The following is a 20708-nucleotide window of genomic DNA, read 5'->3' on the forward strand; positions in this document are numbered from 1 at the left end:
TGCAGGAACAGAGGGAGATGCAGAGAGCTCAGAACTCAGCACAGCTAAGATTTAAAATCAGCATTGCTGCTAATTAGCTGGGTTGATACTGAGCAAGTTTCTAGCCCTTTCTGGGCTTCTGTAGTCTTAACGATTAAGGGAAAATGCTTGAAGCCAAACCAAAAATATTTAACCTGGAGTCTCCAACCTTGCAAAAGAAACTGAGAAGACAGGAACGGGCCAGTCCCAAATGCATTTCCATTTTTCAAAAACAAAGATGAATGAAAGCCTGCAGCATGGAGCGGTACAGAGCAGCTGTGTGCCCAGATACACCTGTGTTTGGCGCTGGCTGGGCAAAGTTACAAAGCTCTTCTCTTTCTCGGTGTCCTGAACTGAGAGACAAGGGCAACTCCATGTCTAGGAAGGATTAAGTGAGATCAGGCTTACAAATCCCGTAGCGAGGCTCAGGAGGCACTCCATAAATCATCCTTTTATTGATGTTATTATTATTTCGGGTGAGACAGGCTGCTTATCTTTTCAAGGCATCGTATTAGCGGAGTGATCATTAGTTACACAGATCCATGGTTATCCTGTGGAAAACGCATCCTTTATCAGATGATCAGAGCCATTTCATTTCCTGGCTGCGTCCTTTAGAACAGGGGACCCAAGGGAAGGAGGAACATATCAAAGAGCCCTCTGATGTGGGAAAGGCTGTGGTCCCCAGGGAGGGATGTCCTCTAAAGCCCTTCTTGTTTCAAATGTCGCCCCCCTCCCCATACCGGGAAAGCCCCTCCATGGGGCTGGGCACATGGCGGCCCTCCCGGCGGGAGGCGGGGCCCGTCTGAGATTTCCTGTAGGATTCTGTGACTTGGCCTACAGTCCGTGTCCCCTGCTGGGCCAATTACTGACTTCAAATGTTGTCAGCCAAAGGTAAGCGTGTTCATTACGGGGCCGTGAGCGCTCGGACCCAGTGGTTTGCTATTGATGCTGTTTGAAAGGCCATACTTTCCTGGTCCCTTCTGTGTGAGGTCACCCAGAGCTCTCTCCCCCTCAGATGCCATCTCTCTGCCCTCTCGGGCTCCTTCCATCAAGCTCTCCTGCTCTGCAGGGGTCAGTCAGGACAGGAGGCAGGGAAGGGGAATCTGAGCAGGGGACCATGTGGCTGGCCACAGAGATGCTGAATCCCGAGGGAGGGAGAGAAGGATCTCAAAGCAAAGCAGGAACTCATGGATCCCGTGAGCATCCCGGCTGCTCAGCCTGGGCTGGGTCGTGTGGCCACACAAAGCGCGTCCTTTCTCAGATGATCAGAGCAGCTTAGTTTTCTGGTCCCACGATTCCCAGGGCACAGTCACTCCAATGAATAAACCTGAAACCGTCCTTTAAACCAGCAGGTCAGCTGTTGTGACAAAGTGAGCAGCCAGGGTACCTGGGTTCTCGCTTTTTGACCTTGAGCAGGTGGTTCCTTGTCCCTTCCTGGCTTCCGGCATTTTCTTCTGCGGTTGAGATTGTGGGGTTGGCCGCATTTCCATCCCACACCTGTGACCCTTGGATTCCATGAAGCGCAGCGGATTGGGAAGCTGGGGTCTGGGGACTGTTCCAACCTTGGCCTTATTGACAGGGACCCCAGTCTTAGGGCTTAGAAGCTCAACCATCCAAATCAGGTTTTCTAAGATTTGGATATCTTGGAAAAAATCCATATCCACAGAGTCCAGGACGCAGAACCCCCACAACCTGGAATACCATTTTGACAATTTATCATTATTATTATGTGATACTTTAGCATGGGAAGCACACGGCGGCCCTTCTTTCCATCAGGGCTCAGATTCACACTCCACATGCTTTTCCTAAGCAAGCAGAATGGATTCACCTCAGGCGACAGCCCTGCTGAGTCTTCTCGGCAGCCTGTTGGAGGGCAAAGGTCCCTGCCCAAGTGAGCGCCTGCTGTTTGTACCCAGCTGTTTATCCTCCTGGGTTGACTGTCCTGATTTTGTTTCCCTCTTTTCTCTCTTAAAAAAATCACCTGCTCTGAAGCAAAAGGTGCAGCTTCCGGCAGGGAGCCTAGATTCCTTGATTAGGTCAAAGCCATCCTCCCCCTCCCTCCCCTCCCTCAGGACAGAGGACGGAGTGGATCTATGTGTGCCGCACACAGTGTGGAAATGCCACATCCAGTGCCATCCATTGTGCATTCATGTGTCAATAATTATAATAATGAGGAAAAAGCGGGGGGGGGGGTGTCCCAAAGAGCTCCCCTTTGTCAACACCGCCTCCAGGAGAGATTTCCCCCAACCCAAAGGGACTGGTTTTCCTTCCTCCAAGACAGAGCTTCCCCGTTTTGCTGGAGCCGCCAGCGTCTGGGCGTACTGATGACCAGGACAGTGGTCTCCTTAGCAACCTGACTCTCCTAGGGTCAGACGACAAGCCCCTCTTCAGTGCTCCAGTTTACAGAGATCCCAGCCTGGACGGAACTCGGCTCCCCCACCGGGGACAGAACATCAGGAGGCCATAAAGCAAGCGAGGGGTCGTATGCCAGCTCCCCACAAGGGGGACGGAGGGTCCTCCTGCTCCACAGCCGCTGTGTGAGAGGCAGGGTCTGGGGCACAGTGGGCGGAGCGTCCTGGGGTCCCCTCCTGGGGTGAGCTTCTGTGTCCTTAGAGAGACAGACCTTGGGCTTCGTAGGAGGTCTACCTCTTGGCCTCTGAGGAGGCACCCGGGTGATAAATGAGACGGGCCTGGTACCTGGAGGAGTCCAGGGGTCGCAGATGCTGCCTAGAGATGTCAGAGAAGAGGGGGCCAGTCTTCTGGGTTCAGCAATGACGCTCAGTGTGATCCCCTCCCACAATTGAGGTTCATGATTATAATAATGAAGAAAAAGGGGGGTCACAAACTGCTCTCAGGGCCTCCTTGTTGCTGGGGCTGGCTTAGAACTCATGATCCTCCTGCCTCAGCCTCCCGGGCCTCCAGGATGACAGGTGTGCCCCATGGCGCCTGGCATCCCACATTTCACACAGGAGAACAAGGAGACTCTGAGACGAGGTCTCTGGATGAAGCTTCCGCAGTGAGTGGCGTTGCCAGGCTGGGTCCCCACTCCAGGTGACCTTGGTGCCAAAACTCTGGACCCCCTCTATTAAACTGTCTCGACAAGCGATCGCTTTCCCCCTGAATCCACCGGGAGCCCACAGGCCAGGTCTCCCTGCAGTGCTCTCGGCCCACCTGGAGCAAGCACGTGGAGGGCGGAGGGCGCAGAGTCCCCCAGGTGGCCTGGGAACCCCGTAGCGCGGCCCGCTCTACTGCAGACAGGACGCATCAGCCACCGCCTCTGCGCAGCTCCCTCTAATCCATGGAGGATCCGCCCTGTGCTGCTCCTCCAGCGCGTGTTCATCCAGATCAATGCAGTCACAGGGGTCCCGGCTTGGGGCTCTGCTCCCTACCTGGGTGGGTTTCCTGGCTGGGAACCTGAGCCAGTGGGCAGGGCTTGGGGGTGGGGCGGTTGAGTTTCCCGAGTTCCAGGGAGGAGCTGTGGCCTCCCTGCACGAGGCCAGGGTTACAGAAGAAGAAGGGGCCCGAGGTGCGGCTGTGGACATCTGGTTGAGGTCACATGGTTCATGGCTTTGATTCCCATGGACAGCCCCAGAAAATGGGCGATGAGACCCAAGTGTCTCCTGGCCCAAGGTCGGCCTGCTCCGCCTGCTCCCGCTGATGCTGAGCAGTGAACCCCGAGAAGAGCAGGCGCTCGGGGTCTTCCCTTGGTCCTAACCCCTCATCCAGTCTGTTCCTAGGTCCTTTCTTATCACCTCTCTGCATGAGTTCACTCACTGTCATCTCTTGGCTAGACTTTTTCAGTAATGTCCCCTTGTGACCAACTTCCTCCCCACCAGATGCATCATCTCCTTTGCAGAGTCCGTTTCCTTACAAGGGAATTCTACTCAAAACCCCTCAAAGCCCCCTCCCTCCCTTCCTCCCCACCCCCCTCCTTCCTTCCTTTCTTCCTCTCTCTCTCTCTCTCTCTCTCTCTCTCTCTCTCTCTCTCTTCCTCTCTCTTTCTTCTTATTTGGTACTGGGGATTGGACCCAGGGAGCTTACCTACTGAGCCCCATCCCCAGCCCTTTTTATTTTTTATTTAGAGACAGGGTCTCACTAAGTTGCTTAGGGCCTCCCTAAATTGCTGAGGCTGGCCTCGAACTCACGATCCTTCTGACTCAGCCTCCCAAGCCGCTGGGATGAAGACAAGGACCAGTGCACCTGATTCTTGTCTTTATCCTAAAACTGACTCCTGTACTCTGATCCTTCATCAGTCCTTCATGAATAGCCTGTCTAACTCCTCGGTCTCCTCCCTTCGCACCTGGGTTCTTCCTCTCGGCCTCAGGTGACTTCCTGGCCCCCTGGCTGCTGCATGAGCCGTTTCCAGGACCACAAATGCGATCCGACCCCAGAACCCTCAATGCAGTTCCTAAGAGCCACAGCCTGCTCTCCCTCAGGGGACACACTCCAGCACTCCAGAAGAGTTTCAGGTCACCATGAATTCTGGGCTCACTCCCAAGAGGCTCAAAAGCATATTATGCAAATTAAGAAGCCCTTGCACTGGCGTAGATTATGCTAATAAGATGCTAACCAGATCCAAGAGGACGCAGGAGCTTTTGAAAGGGACACTTAGGGGTGTTGATTCCAGCCCTGCTCTGGCCATGAAGCCTTCAAGGAAGCACTGAGCTCACCTGAATTGTTTTCCTTGGTAAAGCAGGAAAAGCAATCTTACCTGCCTTGTTTTGTTTTTTAATTAGGTAAAACACAGAATCCTGCATCTTTCACACAAATGTATGTAATAGGGCATAGTAAGAATAATATAACCCCATAGGTCCTGGGCGCCACCAGACCCAGCTCTGGGGAAGGGTGACCTTTAATGCAGTGCTGGGGGCATAAGGTGGTGGGAAAGCCACCCACATCTTGTCCTCCTCAAACACTTTCCTTAGGAGGTGATGTAAGGAACCAGGTGCCACCACTCAGCTGTCTGTCACCCTGTTCCTGTTAACACCGCCGTAGGGCATGTTGTCAATCACGAGTTGGCGACCTTCTCTTCTACTTGGTAACCAGCTTGGCAAACTGAGGTGACGTGTGCATGAAATAAATGATGGACGTCATCTTGAAGCAGCCTCCGCTGAGGTGCATGGAGTCTTTCCCCCAATTCCGTCATGACCACTTAACACCCAGCGTCACCAGATGCCCGCCCACCGTCCACATGGATTGGTCACTGTCTTTCTCATCATCCCGCCACCGACACCTGTAGCATAAGTGGCTGCAGAAGGGAATCCTAAAAAAAAGTCCCCAACCTGGCCCAGGGGGCTGTTTGAACCCTGAGCACCCTCCTAGCCCCCAGCAGCACGTCAAGGTCCTCAGAGAAGCGTCCTCACCCCGTTATCCCGGGGCTCCTTGGATGCCGGAGTCTGCCTTGGTCCCTGCAGGGTGGAGTTGTGGTCCCACAGGTGGCTCTGCGAGTCCAGTCCAGCTGCGGACCTCACATCCCGCCCTCTCCGCACTCACTATTCATACCCTGGTTCTGTAAGAGGAACTGCGATTTAATGATGGTCCATCAATTTCCATGCAGCCGTCGAGGTAGCCTGGTGGGTGGTGTTCCCCTTGTTTATTTGTTTCATAATTTAATTTCCCACCAGAGATAAACAGGGCTATTTTTTGGAGGCCATTATAAGAATTGAAATTGACTCAAATATTGACTCCAGCTCATTTTTTTTTTCCAGCACAGCTGTACTTAAAATTTAGAAGCTCTTTAGTTTGGATTTGGACTTGGCAATGCAAAAGAAATCCTGCCATTATTTTGCACTTGCTGTATCCCAGGCACTGTAGCCAGGGTTTAACATGCATTTCCCCCACTGAATGTGGCAGGCACTGTGGTCACAGATGAGGAAACAGAGGTTCAGAGAGGTGAGGTGAGTTGCCCATGGTTGCTTCGAGGTATGCTCAGGACATCAATTCAGACATCAGGGGGCCGGGCACGGTGGCACACACCTGTCATCCCAGAGGCTCTGGAGGCTGAGGCAGGAGGATCGAGAGTTCAAAGCCAGCCTGAGCCATAGTGAGGCCTTAAGCAGCTCAGGGAGACCCTGTCTCTAAATAAAATACAGAACAGGGCTGGGGCTGGGGCTCAGTGGCTGAGTGCCCCTGAGTTCAATCCCCGATGCCAAAAAAAAAAAAGAAAGAAAGAAAAAGAAAAATTGAGACATCAGGGATCCCAGACCTCTGGTCATTCGTTTCTCATTTATTCATTGATTTAAGAAATGTGCTCTGCGTCTCCTGGGCTGGCAGCGGGGATTCCGCTCTGAGCAGGATGACCAGGCTTCTGCATTACAGAACCTTGAGCGCTGTCTGGCCAAGAGCACATTAAGCTTGCAAAATAACCACCGCCTCTTATTCGCCAAGCACTTTAAAGTTCACAAAAATGCACGCTCGCCCATTACCTCATGGTGACCAGATTTACTGCTCTCCCCGATGCTTAAATAAATGGCCAGTGAGACCCGGGACTCTGGAGCGGCCTGTTATTGAAAGTGCGTCCTCTTCCACTCAATCTTTCCCAACCAGAGGCTGCGTTTACGACACTCAGAGCAATTGCCTCTGAATTAGATGCCTGTCCTTCCCGCCTGCCTTCACTCTTGGCTTTATGCTGCTTTTAAAATGTGTCTCGGGTCTCCAGGTTGGTGACCCCTGTTTTCCACAGCCATCCTGACTCAGATGACATGCAGGTCTGCCCGTGCTGGGGGCCAGGGGGAGGCCACCTTGGAGACCTACAGGGTGCAGTTTGACAGATGGGGAAGCCCCCTGAGCTGTCGATGATCCTTCTCCTGGGAAGTCTGCTCTGCATCTAACTCATCTATCCAGTTGTGTGTGTGTGTGTGTGTGCACGTGTGTGTGTGTGTGTGTGTGCGCGCGTGTGTGTAACAAGCCAAAACACCAACAGCTGATTGTCAGTCACATGTTTACAACCTTGTAGAGCGTGATAGGGTGGAGCATTGTTTGTTTGGGCTTTGGGTTCAGGGTAACAGGGAGCTACAGCAAGTAGACCCCAATTGTGTGGGACTCCAGCAGTTTTGGCTAGTTCCATTTCTGCTGGTGGAGAAGGACCCCATAGGTGGCTAACAGGAGCCGGGCTCCGTATGCTCAGTGGCTCCCTGAGAGTCTCCCAGGGGTCTTTATCTTTTAATGATTTTTCTCTTCATACTTTTTACTGACGCATTATCATTGTACATCTTGGCGGGAACTGTTGTCACCTATTTGTGCATGTGCACAATGGAACAAGGCCATTTGGCCAGTATCACTCCCCCCCACCCCGCCAGGTCTTCAACCCTAGCCAATAATTATGGTGTCAAGGATAAAACTGGAAGCCCTACTTATACATCTAAGACATGGTCTTAGGACCTCGGGGTCCCCACACATCATCTCACTGGTGTGGGGTCGGGAGCTCTGGGGTAGACCCCGCGTCTGGCAGGACCTTCCTTGGGCAGCGGTGCCTTGAGCTGCCCCTTCATGCCAGGGAAGGGCCACCGGTGGGGTGGGTTCTCCTGACCAGCGAGGCGGACGGGAAGCAGGCGGACCTCGCACTAAGTGCCACTGTTGACACAGGCCCCGAGCACAAGGAGGCCAGTGGCCAGGGACCTACTTCAGACTCTAGAGGAGAAGGGTTGAAGAGGACGGAGGCCAGGCCGGCTCCCACGGGAAGAGCTGTCCAGGCTCCAGGAACAGCAAGGAGAGGAGAACCGGACAGGAGGGGGAGAGAGCGGCCAGCGTCGCGGGGTCAGGAATGACGGGCGATGTGGGGTGTCAGAGACCAGGCCGGGGCTGGATGGAGCAGCTGTCCGCGACACAGAGGGGACGCAGGCCGGAGCGCGTGGCCTCCCTAGACGTTCAGCAGAGCAGAAAGGAATGGGTGACATCAGCTTCACTAGTAGGTTCCATGTAGCCCCATGGAGCCACATATCATCACTGCAAGATGAAGTGTCTATTGAGTCATCAGTGGGGCATTGCACAGTCTCCAGGTGTCCATGTCTCTGTGACCTCATGACCTGCTACACATCATGTGCTCACAGGGTCTCAGTCTGAGCCGCGCCTCGGGCCCCCGTGGCTGGCGGCTGCTGTTGGGGGTGGTCCAGGGCTAGACGTGGAGGCAGGCACTGCCAGTCACACGGTGGTGTGTCTGCTTCCGTGGAGCAGGATGTGCAGTCGTCATGCCCTTCAGTCTCTGTCTGTCTGTCTGTCCCTTACACACTAACAATGGACCAAGTAATTGAATGGACAGAAGCAATGCTGTGCTCTTCCTGAGGCTTGGCCCCCAGCCTTCTGTGGCCTCCACTTCCACCTCTTGGGCTTGTGCCTGGACTCTGCCGCCATGCTGGGAGGAAGCACAAGCAGAACTGCAGTGGACCCCATGGAGAATACTGCAGATGCCCGGTCCATGGCCCCAGTTGGGTTCCCAGAACAGCCAGCAGCCAGCTCTAACCATGGGTCATGTGTGTGAGGTCATTTTGGGCTTTCTTGCTGTCCCCAGCCCAATTTATTCAAAACGGAAAAACTATACAAGCAACCAGAAAACACGTTTTGCAGTGGTTTGTCCCGTAGCCATCCATCTGCAAAAGCTGTGGTGAAGATTTCACTGTTACTTGGAGGAGAGGGGACGCCACGTAAGAATTCTGAGCACAGCCTTGGCTGGCCTGATCCACCTGTTTTAACAAGATCACTCTGAATTGTGGGCAGAGAACAGACTGTCTGGCCCAGGTGTGCGAATGGGGACTCCAGGTGAGAGATGATTGCCACCTCCAGGCCAGAGATGCTGGTGGGTCCAGCAAGGTGGCCGTGGTGGGAGCCCAGGGGGATGGGCCCAGCTGGGACACTTTAGTGGCAGACTCAGCGTCCCTCTGATGGAGTGGCCAAAACTGGTTCTGATGCATGGTGATAGATGGAGAGGGACTGAAGACTGGGTGGAAAGGGCGGGGAAGAGTCTTTCCGTCTGCCACGGGGCCCAGTTCACAAAAGCTCTGAGACTTAGTGGGAGCTAAAATTGGAAAGTGTCCCCTCTTCCTAGAGGCCATTGTGGATGGCATTTCCTCTGTTTCATCGAGCTCAGGTCAACCAGGCCAACCTCTGCGCTCACGGCACACCGTATGGGTGTGCAAACATGGGTAAGGAGCAAGCGTGTTCAGATGCCCTGACAGTATCTGCATGTTAGTGATCATAGGATATCTCAGCCCCCACCCCACACCAGCCGGACAGCTGCTGGGGTGTCACAATTGTGCTGACCATTGCAAATTGACACTTAATGAAGTCCAAGCATAGAGGTTATTAAATAGTCATGGGTTGCCAGAGTCAGTTACATCTATGAAGAATAAGCACTATTTATGTATGTGTGCATACAGCTAGAGCCAAGTCTTCATCTTTCCCCCAGTGAGCAGTAAGCTGCCTGTCTATTGAGAACGGAGCCATCTCATTGTATCAGTTAGTTACTGCTGCGGTCATGCTGCGTAACAAACACTCACCAAAGCCCAGTAGTATACAATAGTAAATGTGCGGCTGTCAGGTCACTGGCTGGCGTGCTTGGCTCTGCTCTGCTGGTCTGGCTGGGCTCCCTCTCCTACACTGCCAATCTTGGGGACGCAGCCCTGATCTGCTGCTTGAGAAAGAACTTCATGTTCAGTTATGAGGGATGCGTTGACAGCCTCCAGCTGTCTGAGCCTTTGGGCTCTCCCTGGGCTTTCGACCAAGATTACATATCTGGAGCTCAGACCTCGGATAGTGACAGAACATGGACACGACCAGGGCCTGGCTGTGCCTGCCCCACACTAGGCTCCTATTAAGGGGCATCTTTGCTCCCATGTTCCCACTGGGGCTTGGTTGGCTTGGTCAGAGGCGGGCCGTGAGCTGAGGCCCTCTGCCCAACCCTTCCTAGGACAGGAGTCCCCTCTGCACTGGGGCTAGGGCCCCCCTCACTCAACTCTGCCTCTCCCTTCTTTTCTCTTTCTCAGGCGCACCCCTCAGTGAGCACCTCATACTCCTGATGCCATCCAGGCATCTGGTTCCCAAGGGACATGGCTGACACTCTGGGAGTTGGTGGCTGGCCACCAGCCAACCTTGCATGTCCTGAGCTCTGATGATAGGCTTGAGGGCTAGGCTGGCTGAGCTGCCTGTCACTCTCCCGAGCCACCTGGTCAGCCCAGGCACGTCCTCGTAACAGGACAGAGGCACAGGAGCAGGTGGGAACAGCCAGACCTGAGACCCGGCTCTTATCAAACAGGGTGGGGGGGCGCGTGGGGAAGGAAGCGTTTGCTTTTATGGCACCAACTCCAAGGCTGCAAGACAAGCAAGAGTATGGGAGCAATGACTTGCTGGGGCCATGACTGTGATTTTCCATTGTCACTGAGCAAACCATCCGCTGAGAGGCACGGTGGCCACTGGGCCTTGTGTATTGGCTCTCCCCCGAGGTCCTCTGCTTGAACTTGCACAGTCTCATCTTACTTGACCTCAACGGCTATCTGAAGCCCTCTGCCCCTGGGAAATTGTTGTGGTCCACAGTGGCTCTCTCTCCCGTGTCCTCTGGATTCCTCTAGCACCAGGACCCAGAGCCTTCAACATGGTAGAGAGGGGGTGGGTCCCCCAGCAGATCTGCCTGGCTTCCACCTGGGTGCTGGACAAAGATTCCCGGAGGACAGAGGGGAACCAAGCGTTGAAATGTAATAGGAAGCCGGAATGAGGTGGAGCGTGGTGCACGCCTGTCATCCCAGAGGCTCAGGAGGCTGAGGCAGGAGGATCGTGAGTTCAAAGCCAGCCTCAGCGACAGCGAGGCGCTAAGCAACTCAGTGAGACCCTGTCTCTAAATAAAGCACAGAACAGGGCTGGGGACGTGGCTCCGTGGTCAAGTGCCCTGAGTCAATCCCTGGTACCAAACAAACAAACAGAAAACAAAATCCAAAATGAGAATCCTCCCAGGTGCGAATGGAGATCTGTCTATCTTGTTGGTACTTGTTTGACAAGTCCACAGACATTCATTAATTAAAGTAGACCTTAATTAAAACATTAATCTGTTTTTGTTGATGCTGACAAGCACCCCATTGTCTAAATACTTAAACATAAAAACATTAATTAAAGAAGACGCTCCGTGGTGAGCGCTTGGTCCATGGCTAGGGCACTGCGCGCTAGTGGATCTGAACGCAAAGACCCACACGGAAAGCCGGAAGGAGAGACGGCCTTTTGGATAGAGAAACGCTCTTCGAGAGGGTTTATAAACTACGAGTCATAAAAGGAACGGGAAAAATCAACTGGATTCACCCAAACTAAAAACATCTGCTTCATCTAAATGTGTCCTTAAGAAAATGATTCTGCAAGCCATGGGCCGGTGGGAAATGTTGCAAAGTATATATCTGCCCGAGGACCTGCATCCAGAACATAGAAAGAATTCTTACAACTGGGTCATAAAAAGATCAACCATCCAATAAAAAGAGACTTGCAGGGACACTTCACGTGACAACATGCACAACTGGCCGTAGACATCTGGCAAAGTTCTCACGCTGTAAGTCATTAGAGAAATGCTAACTAAGTGGGCTGTGTCCCCCACCCCCTGTACCAGCCAGAATCAAAACAGCGCCCCCAGCAACGCGGGCAGGATGGGAGGGGCTGGGACTCTCCCACGTGGGTGGGGAAATAGAAAACGGCATGATGTCACTGGTCACTGGAAATCAGTTTGGTGACTTCTCCAGAAGTTCAATATTCATCTATCTACCTGGTGTCCCCGCTGTTGGACTCCTGGGTATTTATCCAAGAGAAATGAAAACAAATGTCCATAAAAAGCTCTGAATAGAAATGTTATAATAAACGCCAATTGGAAAGAGTCCAAATATTTATCTATAGGAAGATGGATAAAAGGCTGGGCTACATTTAGATAATGGGAGACTTTTCAGCATCAACAAAAACAGAATTTTTTTTAAAAAGGGATTCATTCAATAACATAGGTGAATATCAAAAAGATTTGCTGAGCTGGGCGTGGTCACACATGCCTGTCATCCCAGTGGCTTGGGAGGCTGAGGCAGGAGGATCATAAGTTTGAGGCCAGCCTCAGTAAGTTAGTGAGGCCCAAAGCAACTCAGGGAGATCCTGTCTCTAAATAAAATATAAAAAGGGCTGGGGATGTGGCTCAGGGGTTAAGTGCCCCTGCGTTCAATCCCTCATGTAAAAGTAAGCTTTGCTGAATAAAAGAAATCTACCCTCAAAGTACAGTTTGCATGATCCTCTTTGTAGAAAAATTTAGAAGAGGCAAAATTCACCGATGATGGAAAAGCCCGGCAGTGCTTGCTTGTGAAGGGCAGGGGAGGGAGGGTTTGCCTGGGAAGGAACATGAGCCAGAACTCCTAGGATGATCAGAAATGATCTGTCCTGACATGACTTTGTCAAAACAGACTGATTGGCACATTTGAGATCCGAGGATTTCCCTGTCTATAAAATAGACCTTAACAACAAAAAGAGACGTGTAGGTCATTCGTATTAATATTGCCACCGTTGGTTTATGTGCTCCAGGCACTTAAGGTCTTCTCTTGAAAGTGCCACAGAGGCAGGACTGTCTCTCTTGCCCCTTCTTGGCTCCGTGGTGAGCAGCACCATGCCTGGCACATAATAGTTCCTCAATAAACGTTTGTTGAATGAATTCTCAATTGATGAGGTAAAGGGGTATCTGAAGAGGAGCAGGAGTGAAAGAAAGTCCTGGCTTCAAAACAGCTGGGTTGGGAGAGATGCAGCCCTGGTATTTACGGCCTCCGGCATCTCTGTTCTGGTTTGCTGGGCAACTGGGGCTTGGTTAACACTCCTATCTATGTATTTACAAGACAGCCCAGAGGCTTCTCAGGATGAATTCAGCATCTCTGAGAAATCATTTGCTTTTAGAAAAGAAGTTATAAATATTCCCTGCCTGGCTGAACAGAATGGCTCCACTGGGTCCCCCAAAATCAGTCCTTAAAAGCATCATTTTACTTACACAGGAAAACGCGCCAGGGGAGGTGGGGATGGGTCCTGGGAAAGGAAGGGCACTGATGGGCAGGATGGAGCACAGACCGCGCCCAGCCCGGCCGGGGCTCAGACCCTGCACATGCACTGTGTCCTTTATTCGTCCTGACGCTGCTTACAGGGTCACTGTCCATGTTCCCCAGATGAGAACCGAGTCTTGGAGAAGCTGCAGAGAGAGGGGCAGGACGTGCCCGACACAAGGTGGGGGTGGCTCCACTTTCTGGGCACTGGGGATTGAACTCAGGGGCACTCACCACTGAGCCCCACCCCCAGCCCTGTTCTGTATTTTATTTAGAGACAGGGCCTCACTGAGTTGCTCAGGGCCTCACTTTTGCAGAGGCTGGCCTTGAACTCAATCCTCGTGCCTCAGCCTCCCAAGGCACTGGGATGCCAGGCGGGCGCCACTGTGACTTCCCATGCCTTCTTCAGGGTTCCCGTTTACTGCCAATGATGAAATCTTTGCTGCCACAACCCGAATCGAACCTATTTGGAGGTTTTCTGTGTCCATCATTGAAGAATCATGATGGGTCTCCTCCTTGATAAAAATGGTTTTTTGTGACATCAACGCTCTATAAATTTTTAACAGGGCGCTCGCGAGGTAGTTTCCGCTTTATTTTCCTCCACAGACATTTTCTGCTGACCGTCTATTTATGTCCATGTTTATTGTCTGTGTCCCCAGCTAGCACATTCCCCACTGAAAAGCAGCAGCGTCCCCTGCCTGTCCCCACCCGATCCCTGTGGGAACAGCACCTGGGAGGCGTTCGGCAGATACTGGTTGCGTGGAGACGTCTGGTGGCACCGAAGAGAAGCTCGCAGAAACGCACGGGTGCCAGGCCCAGGAAGGCCGTGTGCGTCTGTCCCCGACACCCACGATGGCTTTTCCCTGTGGACCAGGCCGGGAGCTCAGGCCTGTTTACTGACCGCCACATGAGTGACAGTCACCACGGATGAGCTCACCACCCTCACTGTGGGTAGCACGTGTTGGGAACTCAGTTGTGATCCCCCTAAAATCCAGATGCTGGAGTCCCAAGTCCCCAAGGCTGCAGACTGTGAGGTACGCGTGGACAGGGCCATCTGAAATGACTCCATGTAAATGAGGCCATTGGGTGGCCCTGGTCCAACCTGACCCGCAGGAGGAGACACGGACACACGGAGGGGCACTGGGGGTACGAGGACACGGAGGAGAGGCCCTGTGGGGACAGCAAGAGGGCACTGTCTGCCAGCCATGCAGAGGGGCCCCCAGGGAACCACGTCCCCAGCACCCACACTTCAGACCCTCAGACCCGAGAACAGACCCTGCGGCCCAGCCCCCAGGCCGCCGCGTCCCTAGGGATTTCTCCCTCCTGAAGACCAGGCGGCCTAGGAACCTCTTCTCCAAGATGGGGAACTGCCCCACGAAGGCAGTGACCTCTCCAGGCTCCAAGACCCTGGGGGTTCCACCATAGGGAGCCTGGGGCCCTGTGCACGAGCCACCAATTCTCCATGCTGACCCGAGTGTCAGTGGGCGGGGGGCACCAGGGCCTCTGACCCTCCACATGTGCTGCCCCCCCCCTCGTGGTCCAGCTGTCTCCGGCCAGCTGGGGCTCCCTGTGACTGGCAGGCTGGTGCGGACACTCCCCAGGGCACTTGCCTGTGAACCCATGGATAGGGGAACACACCTGTGACGGCAAAATACGTCCACCCCTGTCCCCGTGCACCCCCCGTCCCCCAGCCCCTTCAGGACACGTGCCCCCACTGGCTGTCAGGAGACCCCCACGGAGGAGAGATGGTATAGAAGGACTCAGGGAGAGGACGGCCACCTGCAGCCCAGGAGAGGGGCCGCCCAAACCTGTGGAGGAGCCGGCCGCGCCAACACCTTGATCTCAGAGGCAACCATCTGTGTCGAGGCCACTCGCTCTGCTGCCCTCCCACAGTGGGGCTGCGACTGGCCACGTCAGCAGGGTCTTGGGGTGGAGTGCGTCTGGGCAGGACGGGCGTCCACGCTGGAGGGAATTGGACAGAGGCGGCGCCGGCTGTCCAGACGAGCAGCATGCCCCCCAGGTCCCTCTGTGGGAAGGGACTCAGCAGTGCGTCTGTCCTTGAGGGCTCTGTAGAACTGCAGCAGACACCACAGGAAGTGTCAGCGGAGCAGCAGCACATAGAGATGACCAGCCACCCCACAGACAGCTTCAGGGTCATGAAGAGTCGATGCTTAGACAGCTGAACCCAAGCCACACGGCCGGACGATGTGCCCGGGTGTGCTTCACGGTCTGTGTGTGCATTATGGATGTGTGTGCAGGGTGCACATCTGTGCAGCTGTGGGGACGGTGGGGTGTGGACGTTCTCCCACTCTCAGGGGTCGATGGCATGTGCATGGGCAGGGACGGTGCGTGCCGGTGTCGTGAGCACTCAGGGTGCCTGGGCTCACCACCAGATCATTTGCTCCTGAGAGCTCCTTGAGCCCTTGCTCTCTCACAAACACGTCAGCAGAGGGACAGACAAAGGGACAGAGCCGGCCCGCGGGGGTGGGGGACGGGAACAGAGAACAGCCTGGATTTCAGCTTGATGATCAGGGAAGACTTCCCGGAGGAGGGGGCACTTAAGCCAACGTGGCCAGGAGGGAGGAGGAGGAAGGCCACTGCAGGGGGACAGGAAGGGGAGACACTGGGGACACTGTGGGGCCGTCCCATTCTTTGGAGTCCTTATGTCCCCAGGTACACCCAAGAGCCCCTGGAGTCCCAGGTGGCGTGGTCACAGAACAGAGAGGCCCAGATACCAAGGAAGACGACTTTATTTTGTACAGACCAAGCACACGGGCGCCCCGAGCCCCCAGCGGGAACTGCCTCCCTGGGTCCTTCTCGCCTCTCGGGGGTGGCTGTGTGGGCGGCTCCGGACCCGGGGCCCCGTGAGGCCTGGCCAGTCTCTGTCTCCAGGTGGCTGTGCAGCTGGGGAGACTTCGAGGATCGCATCTCCAGAAGCTGGGGGCAAACGCAGGTCAGAGCTGGTGAGAGGTGACGGGGTGCAGGGGGGGCTTGATGGGGGGCTGGCGTTCTGTGTTCCCAGGGGGTCACTCTAGAGCCTGCCCCGGGGTGGGAAGGAGCCGCAGAGGGATCAACTGGAGAAACAGCCCGGGCAGGTTTTCTAAAGGACCTGCTCTAGATTGGCTCAATATCAAGATGCACGGGTCTCCAGGAAGGCCCGCGGGTCAGGCCTCCATTCCCAGCCAGATGCTACTGGGGGCGGGGAAACTCCAAGAGGCGGGCACCATGTGTGGGGGAGGGTCCTCTGGTCCTTGGGGGGGCCCTTGGCAGCGATTATGGTGAGAGGCTTTGCCATGTGTTCCCAGCAGGAAGTACTGTCTTGCCACAGGCCTCAAAAGCAACAGAACCCACCCATCATGGACTGGAATCTGCAAACTGTGAGGCCAAACCAACCTTTTCTCTTTATAAGATGATTACATTAGGTATTTGTTACAGTAACGGAAAGCTAACGAATACAGGACCACATTTCCAAGTGCAAGGTCACCTGGCAATTATGGCATCTGCTGGGTGCCAGGCTCTGTGCTAGGGGTCGCCTGTATTCTTGTTAAACCTTCAATGTCACTTGAAGTCATTAGCATTATTATCCCCATGTTCCAGCCCAGGGCATGATGGCACCCCTTGCCCAAGTTCTTGTGACTAGTTGCAGGAAGAACTAAAACTGGGCTCCAGTTTGCTTCCAAAGTCCATCAGCCGTGAGGAGAGGGGCCGCACCGTGGAGTTCAGAACTCCAGTGTGGAAACCAAGGACATCTTTAGGCAGGTGCTGTGCTCCTAGGGTGAGCATCTCTGCAAAAGCACCTTGCTTGGGGGAAGGAAGGGGACTCGAGATCTTACAAAACCATAAAAAACGGCAGAGATAAGATCTTCTTGGGCCATTTCTGCCAAGGACCATTCCCTGGATGGACACGTGCCCTTTACTTGGCCTTTGAAATGGCTTCCTATGTCCCCAGGAGCATAATAATGTAAATGAATATCAGATCTTCACTTGGTGATTGAGAGCAGAGAGGAGGCCATGTGGAGTCAAATTAATTTGCTCTGATGGAGTCCAAGCGTGTCCCCACGGAGGGGGCAATGGCTTTTTGATGGGCCGAGGTGTGCAAACGGGCGGGGTGGCAGCTGGTGGGGATCAGAGCAGCCTGGGCCTGGGGCAGGGTGCACACGTGCTGTTGGAGCCCTGAAGTTTTGTGAATATCCTGAGCTTCAGGGACTGGGGGTTGGCGGAGGCTGTGGCTCTAGGCCAGCTCCCAGCTCACAGATGCAGACACCTGGATGGCGCATCTAAGGGGACATATTAGACGCAGGAGAGGAGTCCACCCGGGTGATGGTGCAGCAGTGACCTAACCTCTCTGACCCTCGAATGTCCACCTGCCGCTCCCCCACCTTGGACTTCAGTGTCCCTCTATGTGATGCAGTAGTTGGGCTCCACCCTTCCGGGGTGGGGACCATTTGTCCCCAGGAATGGAGAGGGGGCCCTAGATCCTCCCCACCCCCAGGTGCAAAGAGTTCAATGACCTCAGCTGGGGAGCCTTGAAACCTCGGGCTCCTCCTTCAGGATCCCCCCACGGGACCCCCTGGCCTCCTGCTGCATCTGCATTTATCTTGCAAGGGGACCATAGGTGGCCCCTGCAGAGGGCGTCTGCTTTGCAACCCGCAAGACATTATTTTGGCTAAAACCACCACAATCCTGGGAGCCATGGGTCACGGAATTAAAGGCAGAAACACCACTGGCTTTCTGCAAGGCTCACGGGGGCCACCCGCGGCTCCACGGCCCACCTGCCACCTTACCTGCAGGGGCCCTACTTCTGCAGGTATTTCTTCATTATGCTCTCCACGTCTTCTTTCCTCTCTGCACCTGGCTCTCTGTTCTCGGGGGACATTTGTTCTCCACCGTCGCCCTCGAGTCGAGGGGCTCTCGGCCGACTCTTGATGCTGTCGGCACTTTTGAAGGACACAATGGAACTGGAGGATGAAGACGAGTCCGAGAGGTGTGCGGGGTCCTCCTTGGACTCTGGGCTCTTTTTCAAAATGGTTTTGATGCCCGAGACAAAGGGGCGGTCAGCCTTTTCCATCTCAAGATGGACACTCGAGTGCTTCGAACCTTTGTGCCCATCTTTGGCTGCTCCGGCCAAGGATGGAGGGGTCTCGGGCTTCCGGATGGCAGGGAGGAAGTCATCGAAGTCCACGCTGGGCTTGCGTCTGATGTCCAGGCTGGGGCGCGTCCAGCTGAACGGGTCGCTGTCCACAGGCTCCTCCATCAGGTGGGCAAACTGACGGTTCTGGAAGACCAGCGGCTCCTTCCCGAGGTCTGGGCAGCCTGCGTCATCCACCGAGGACTCCAGACACCTCCTCCGAGGTCGCAGCGTGGGTGACAAGAGCGTGTCCCTGGGCAGGGTCGGGGGGCTCGGTTTTCTCCCCAGGGTGGGTCCCGATTCCAAGAGGGACTCGCATGAACTGAACCGGGTCTTGAGCTTCTCGGGCAGCTGGGTGGTGCCCTCAGCGCCCTCGGAGGAGATGCATTTCAGGCTGGTGGAGCGCAGCAGACCAGCTGATGTCCCCGCGGCCCCCTCTTCTTCCAGGGGTGACCTTGCCCGTGACCTCAGGAACAGCTCTCCCTCGTCGCTGCTGGCCCTGCCCCTCCTGAGCGTGGAGGCGCCGGTGGTCTGGTAAATGGGGAGGGTGGGCCAGTCCTCCAGGCCCAGAGGGGACCCTTGTCCTCTCTGGGCCCTTTTCTTGCGAAGCCCTTCCACGAACTCCGAGAGGGCCGCCGACGGGCTGGGCAGCTTCTCCCGGGGCAGCGGGGACGCATCTGGACTCCGAGAAGCCAGGGGGAAAGGCAGAGCCCCCGACCTCTCCATGGGCTTCCTGTGGACACCAAACCTGTCCCCATCCTCAAAGTGGCAGGACTTCTGTGGGCGGGAGGAGCGCGGGGACACATCGCCTTCTCTGGAGGTCTTCCTGCCGCCGTCCCAGGCTCTGCTGAGCGCCGACGCCGGCCGCGTCCCCCCAGCATCTCTGGCCTCTTTGTTCGCCCTGGGACAAGAAGAAAAATGCCGTCGGTAGAAATTGTGCAATTCATACAATTTGTGCAATTGCTGCGAGGGCCGCTCAGGGCGGGCACTAATATTATTTTTTCTTTGGCAAAAGCCGTCTCCACCTCACTCTCAAATGAACCGTGTGATTTAATGTGCAAATTCAAGCCATGTCAATGATTTCTTGTTGCTTTCTGAAATGCAATTTCTGACTATAATTAAGCCCAGCTAAGTACATTGGAGTCGACTGGAACTGCGGCGGGGACGGGTGACTTAGATTCATGAGGCATCCTATCTGACACGAAGGGACCCATCATCCCAGAGCCGACTGTGAAATCAGCAATTTGCTTCTCCAAGAGTGGAGGGGGACAGGCGGGGGGCCAAGCCCAGGACGGTCCCACCAATGAGGCTTCGGAGCATCAGGGACCCCAGAGTGTGTCTCAGGGGCACGTTCCCTGATTATTTCATGGACGGGGGGGGGGGGGACCCACCCAAAAGGACAGAGTCACATGAAATCATCTTGAAACCGACTCTACACTCAAGGGGACAGGCGGGAGCTAATCTGGGCCAACAGCAACCTCGGCTTTTATGCAGAGGGACAGAGCCCCAGCTGAGTCCAAAACACACTGCTCCCCAAAAGTAGGAGCTGGCGGCAGGGTGGAACTGCAGACTGTTACATGGAAGGGCATGGCCGGGTGCGGTGGCACAGGCCTGTCATGCCAGCAGCTCCGGAGGCTGAGGCAGGAGGATGGTGAGTTCAAGGCCAGCCTCAGTAATTTAGAGAGGCCCTAAGCCACTTAGTGAGACCCCATCTCTAATTAAAACATAAAAAGGGCTGGGGATGTGGCTCAGGGTGGAGCACCCCTCGGTTCAATCCCTGGGGCAAAAAAAAAAAAGCAATAATAAATAAATCTGTGTCCTCCTCTAAGAGAGACCACCTCCTCCCTGCCCACCGCCCTCAAGCAGAGGGGAACACCAAATGTCGCCTTTGCCAACGCAGAGAAAGCCACAGGCACGGGTCCCTAGAGCAGCCTCTCCAAGGACCAGGCGCGAGGCTCAGAGCTGTGCGGCTCCAACTGTGGCAACAGACAGGGACAGGGCCAGCCTGTGACACACCAAGGGTGGCTCGGATCTCGGCAAGGCTCGGAGGAAGCCCCTGGAGGTCATGGCCTAGAGGGGACCCAAGGGCCCAGACATCCTGGGGGTCATTCCAGGGGAAGGGGTGGGGACTCTGGTGGAGGGAATGTTTTCACTCCCTGAATTCTCACGTTGAGACCCAATCCCCAAGGTGGTCCTGGTGGCAGGTGGGGCCTCTGGGGTGCGATACTAGGTCCCCAAGCGAGGGTCCTGCTCTCATGATGGGTCAGCGCCCTGACTGGCCCCAGAGAGCTCCCCTGCCCGCTCCTCCTGTGGGCACCCGGCACCGAGTCTGCGGGCTCCTCCTCCTTGGATTTCTCAGCCTCTGGGACTGGGGGGAATAACTTTGTGTTGTTGATAAGCCAGGCGGCCCATGGACCAAGACAGGCACCGGCCACTGCCTTCCTGGATCCAGAGGCCAGACGCCACCATCCCACAAGCCCCTCTCTTCTGGGGCGGGAGGGGGCTCCCTGGGCCTAGAACCTGTGGGGGGCACCACAGCC

The 20708-nt window shown here is 55.1% G+C and overlaps 1 protein-coding gene across 10 annotated transcripts in view; it reads right to left on the reverse strand.

Annotated features, from left to right (window-relative positions):
• Positions 1–15772: 15772 nt before the first annotated feature.
• The window catches only part of LOC124081144 (beta-adrenergic receptor kinase 2), a 346261-nt gene continuing 341325 nt past the window's right edge, over positions 15773–20708 (reverse strand). For 9 of the 10 annotated variants that reach the window (XM_046427320.1, XM_046427319.1, XM_046427318.1 and 6 more), the window contains 2 exons: positions 17825–19069; positions 15773–15977 (listed from right to left, as the gene is read on the reverse strand). In XM_046427320.1, coding sequence (XP_046283276.1) covers positions 17836–19069 — 1234 coding nt within the window. In that variant the 3' untranslated portion in view covers positions 15773–15977; positions 17825–17835. Of the gene's footprint in view, positions 16001–17824; positions 19070–20708 lie in introns of all 10 variants that reach the window. The other variant, XM_058573583.1, reaches the window with a different exon arrangement.

This window comes from Marmota monax, unplaced genomic scaffold (assembly GCF_021218885.2).
Source record: "Marmota monax isolate L192 unplaced genomic scaffold, Marmota_monax_Labrador192_F-V1.1 WCK01_AAM20220418_F8-fsc00177, whole genome shotgun sequence".
Classification (NCBI taxonomy): Eukaryota; Metazoa; Chordata; class Mammalia; order Rodentia; family Sciuridae; genus Marmota; species Marmota monax.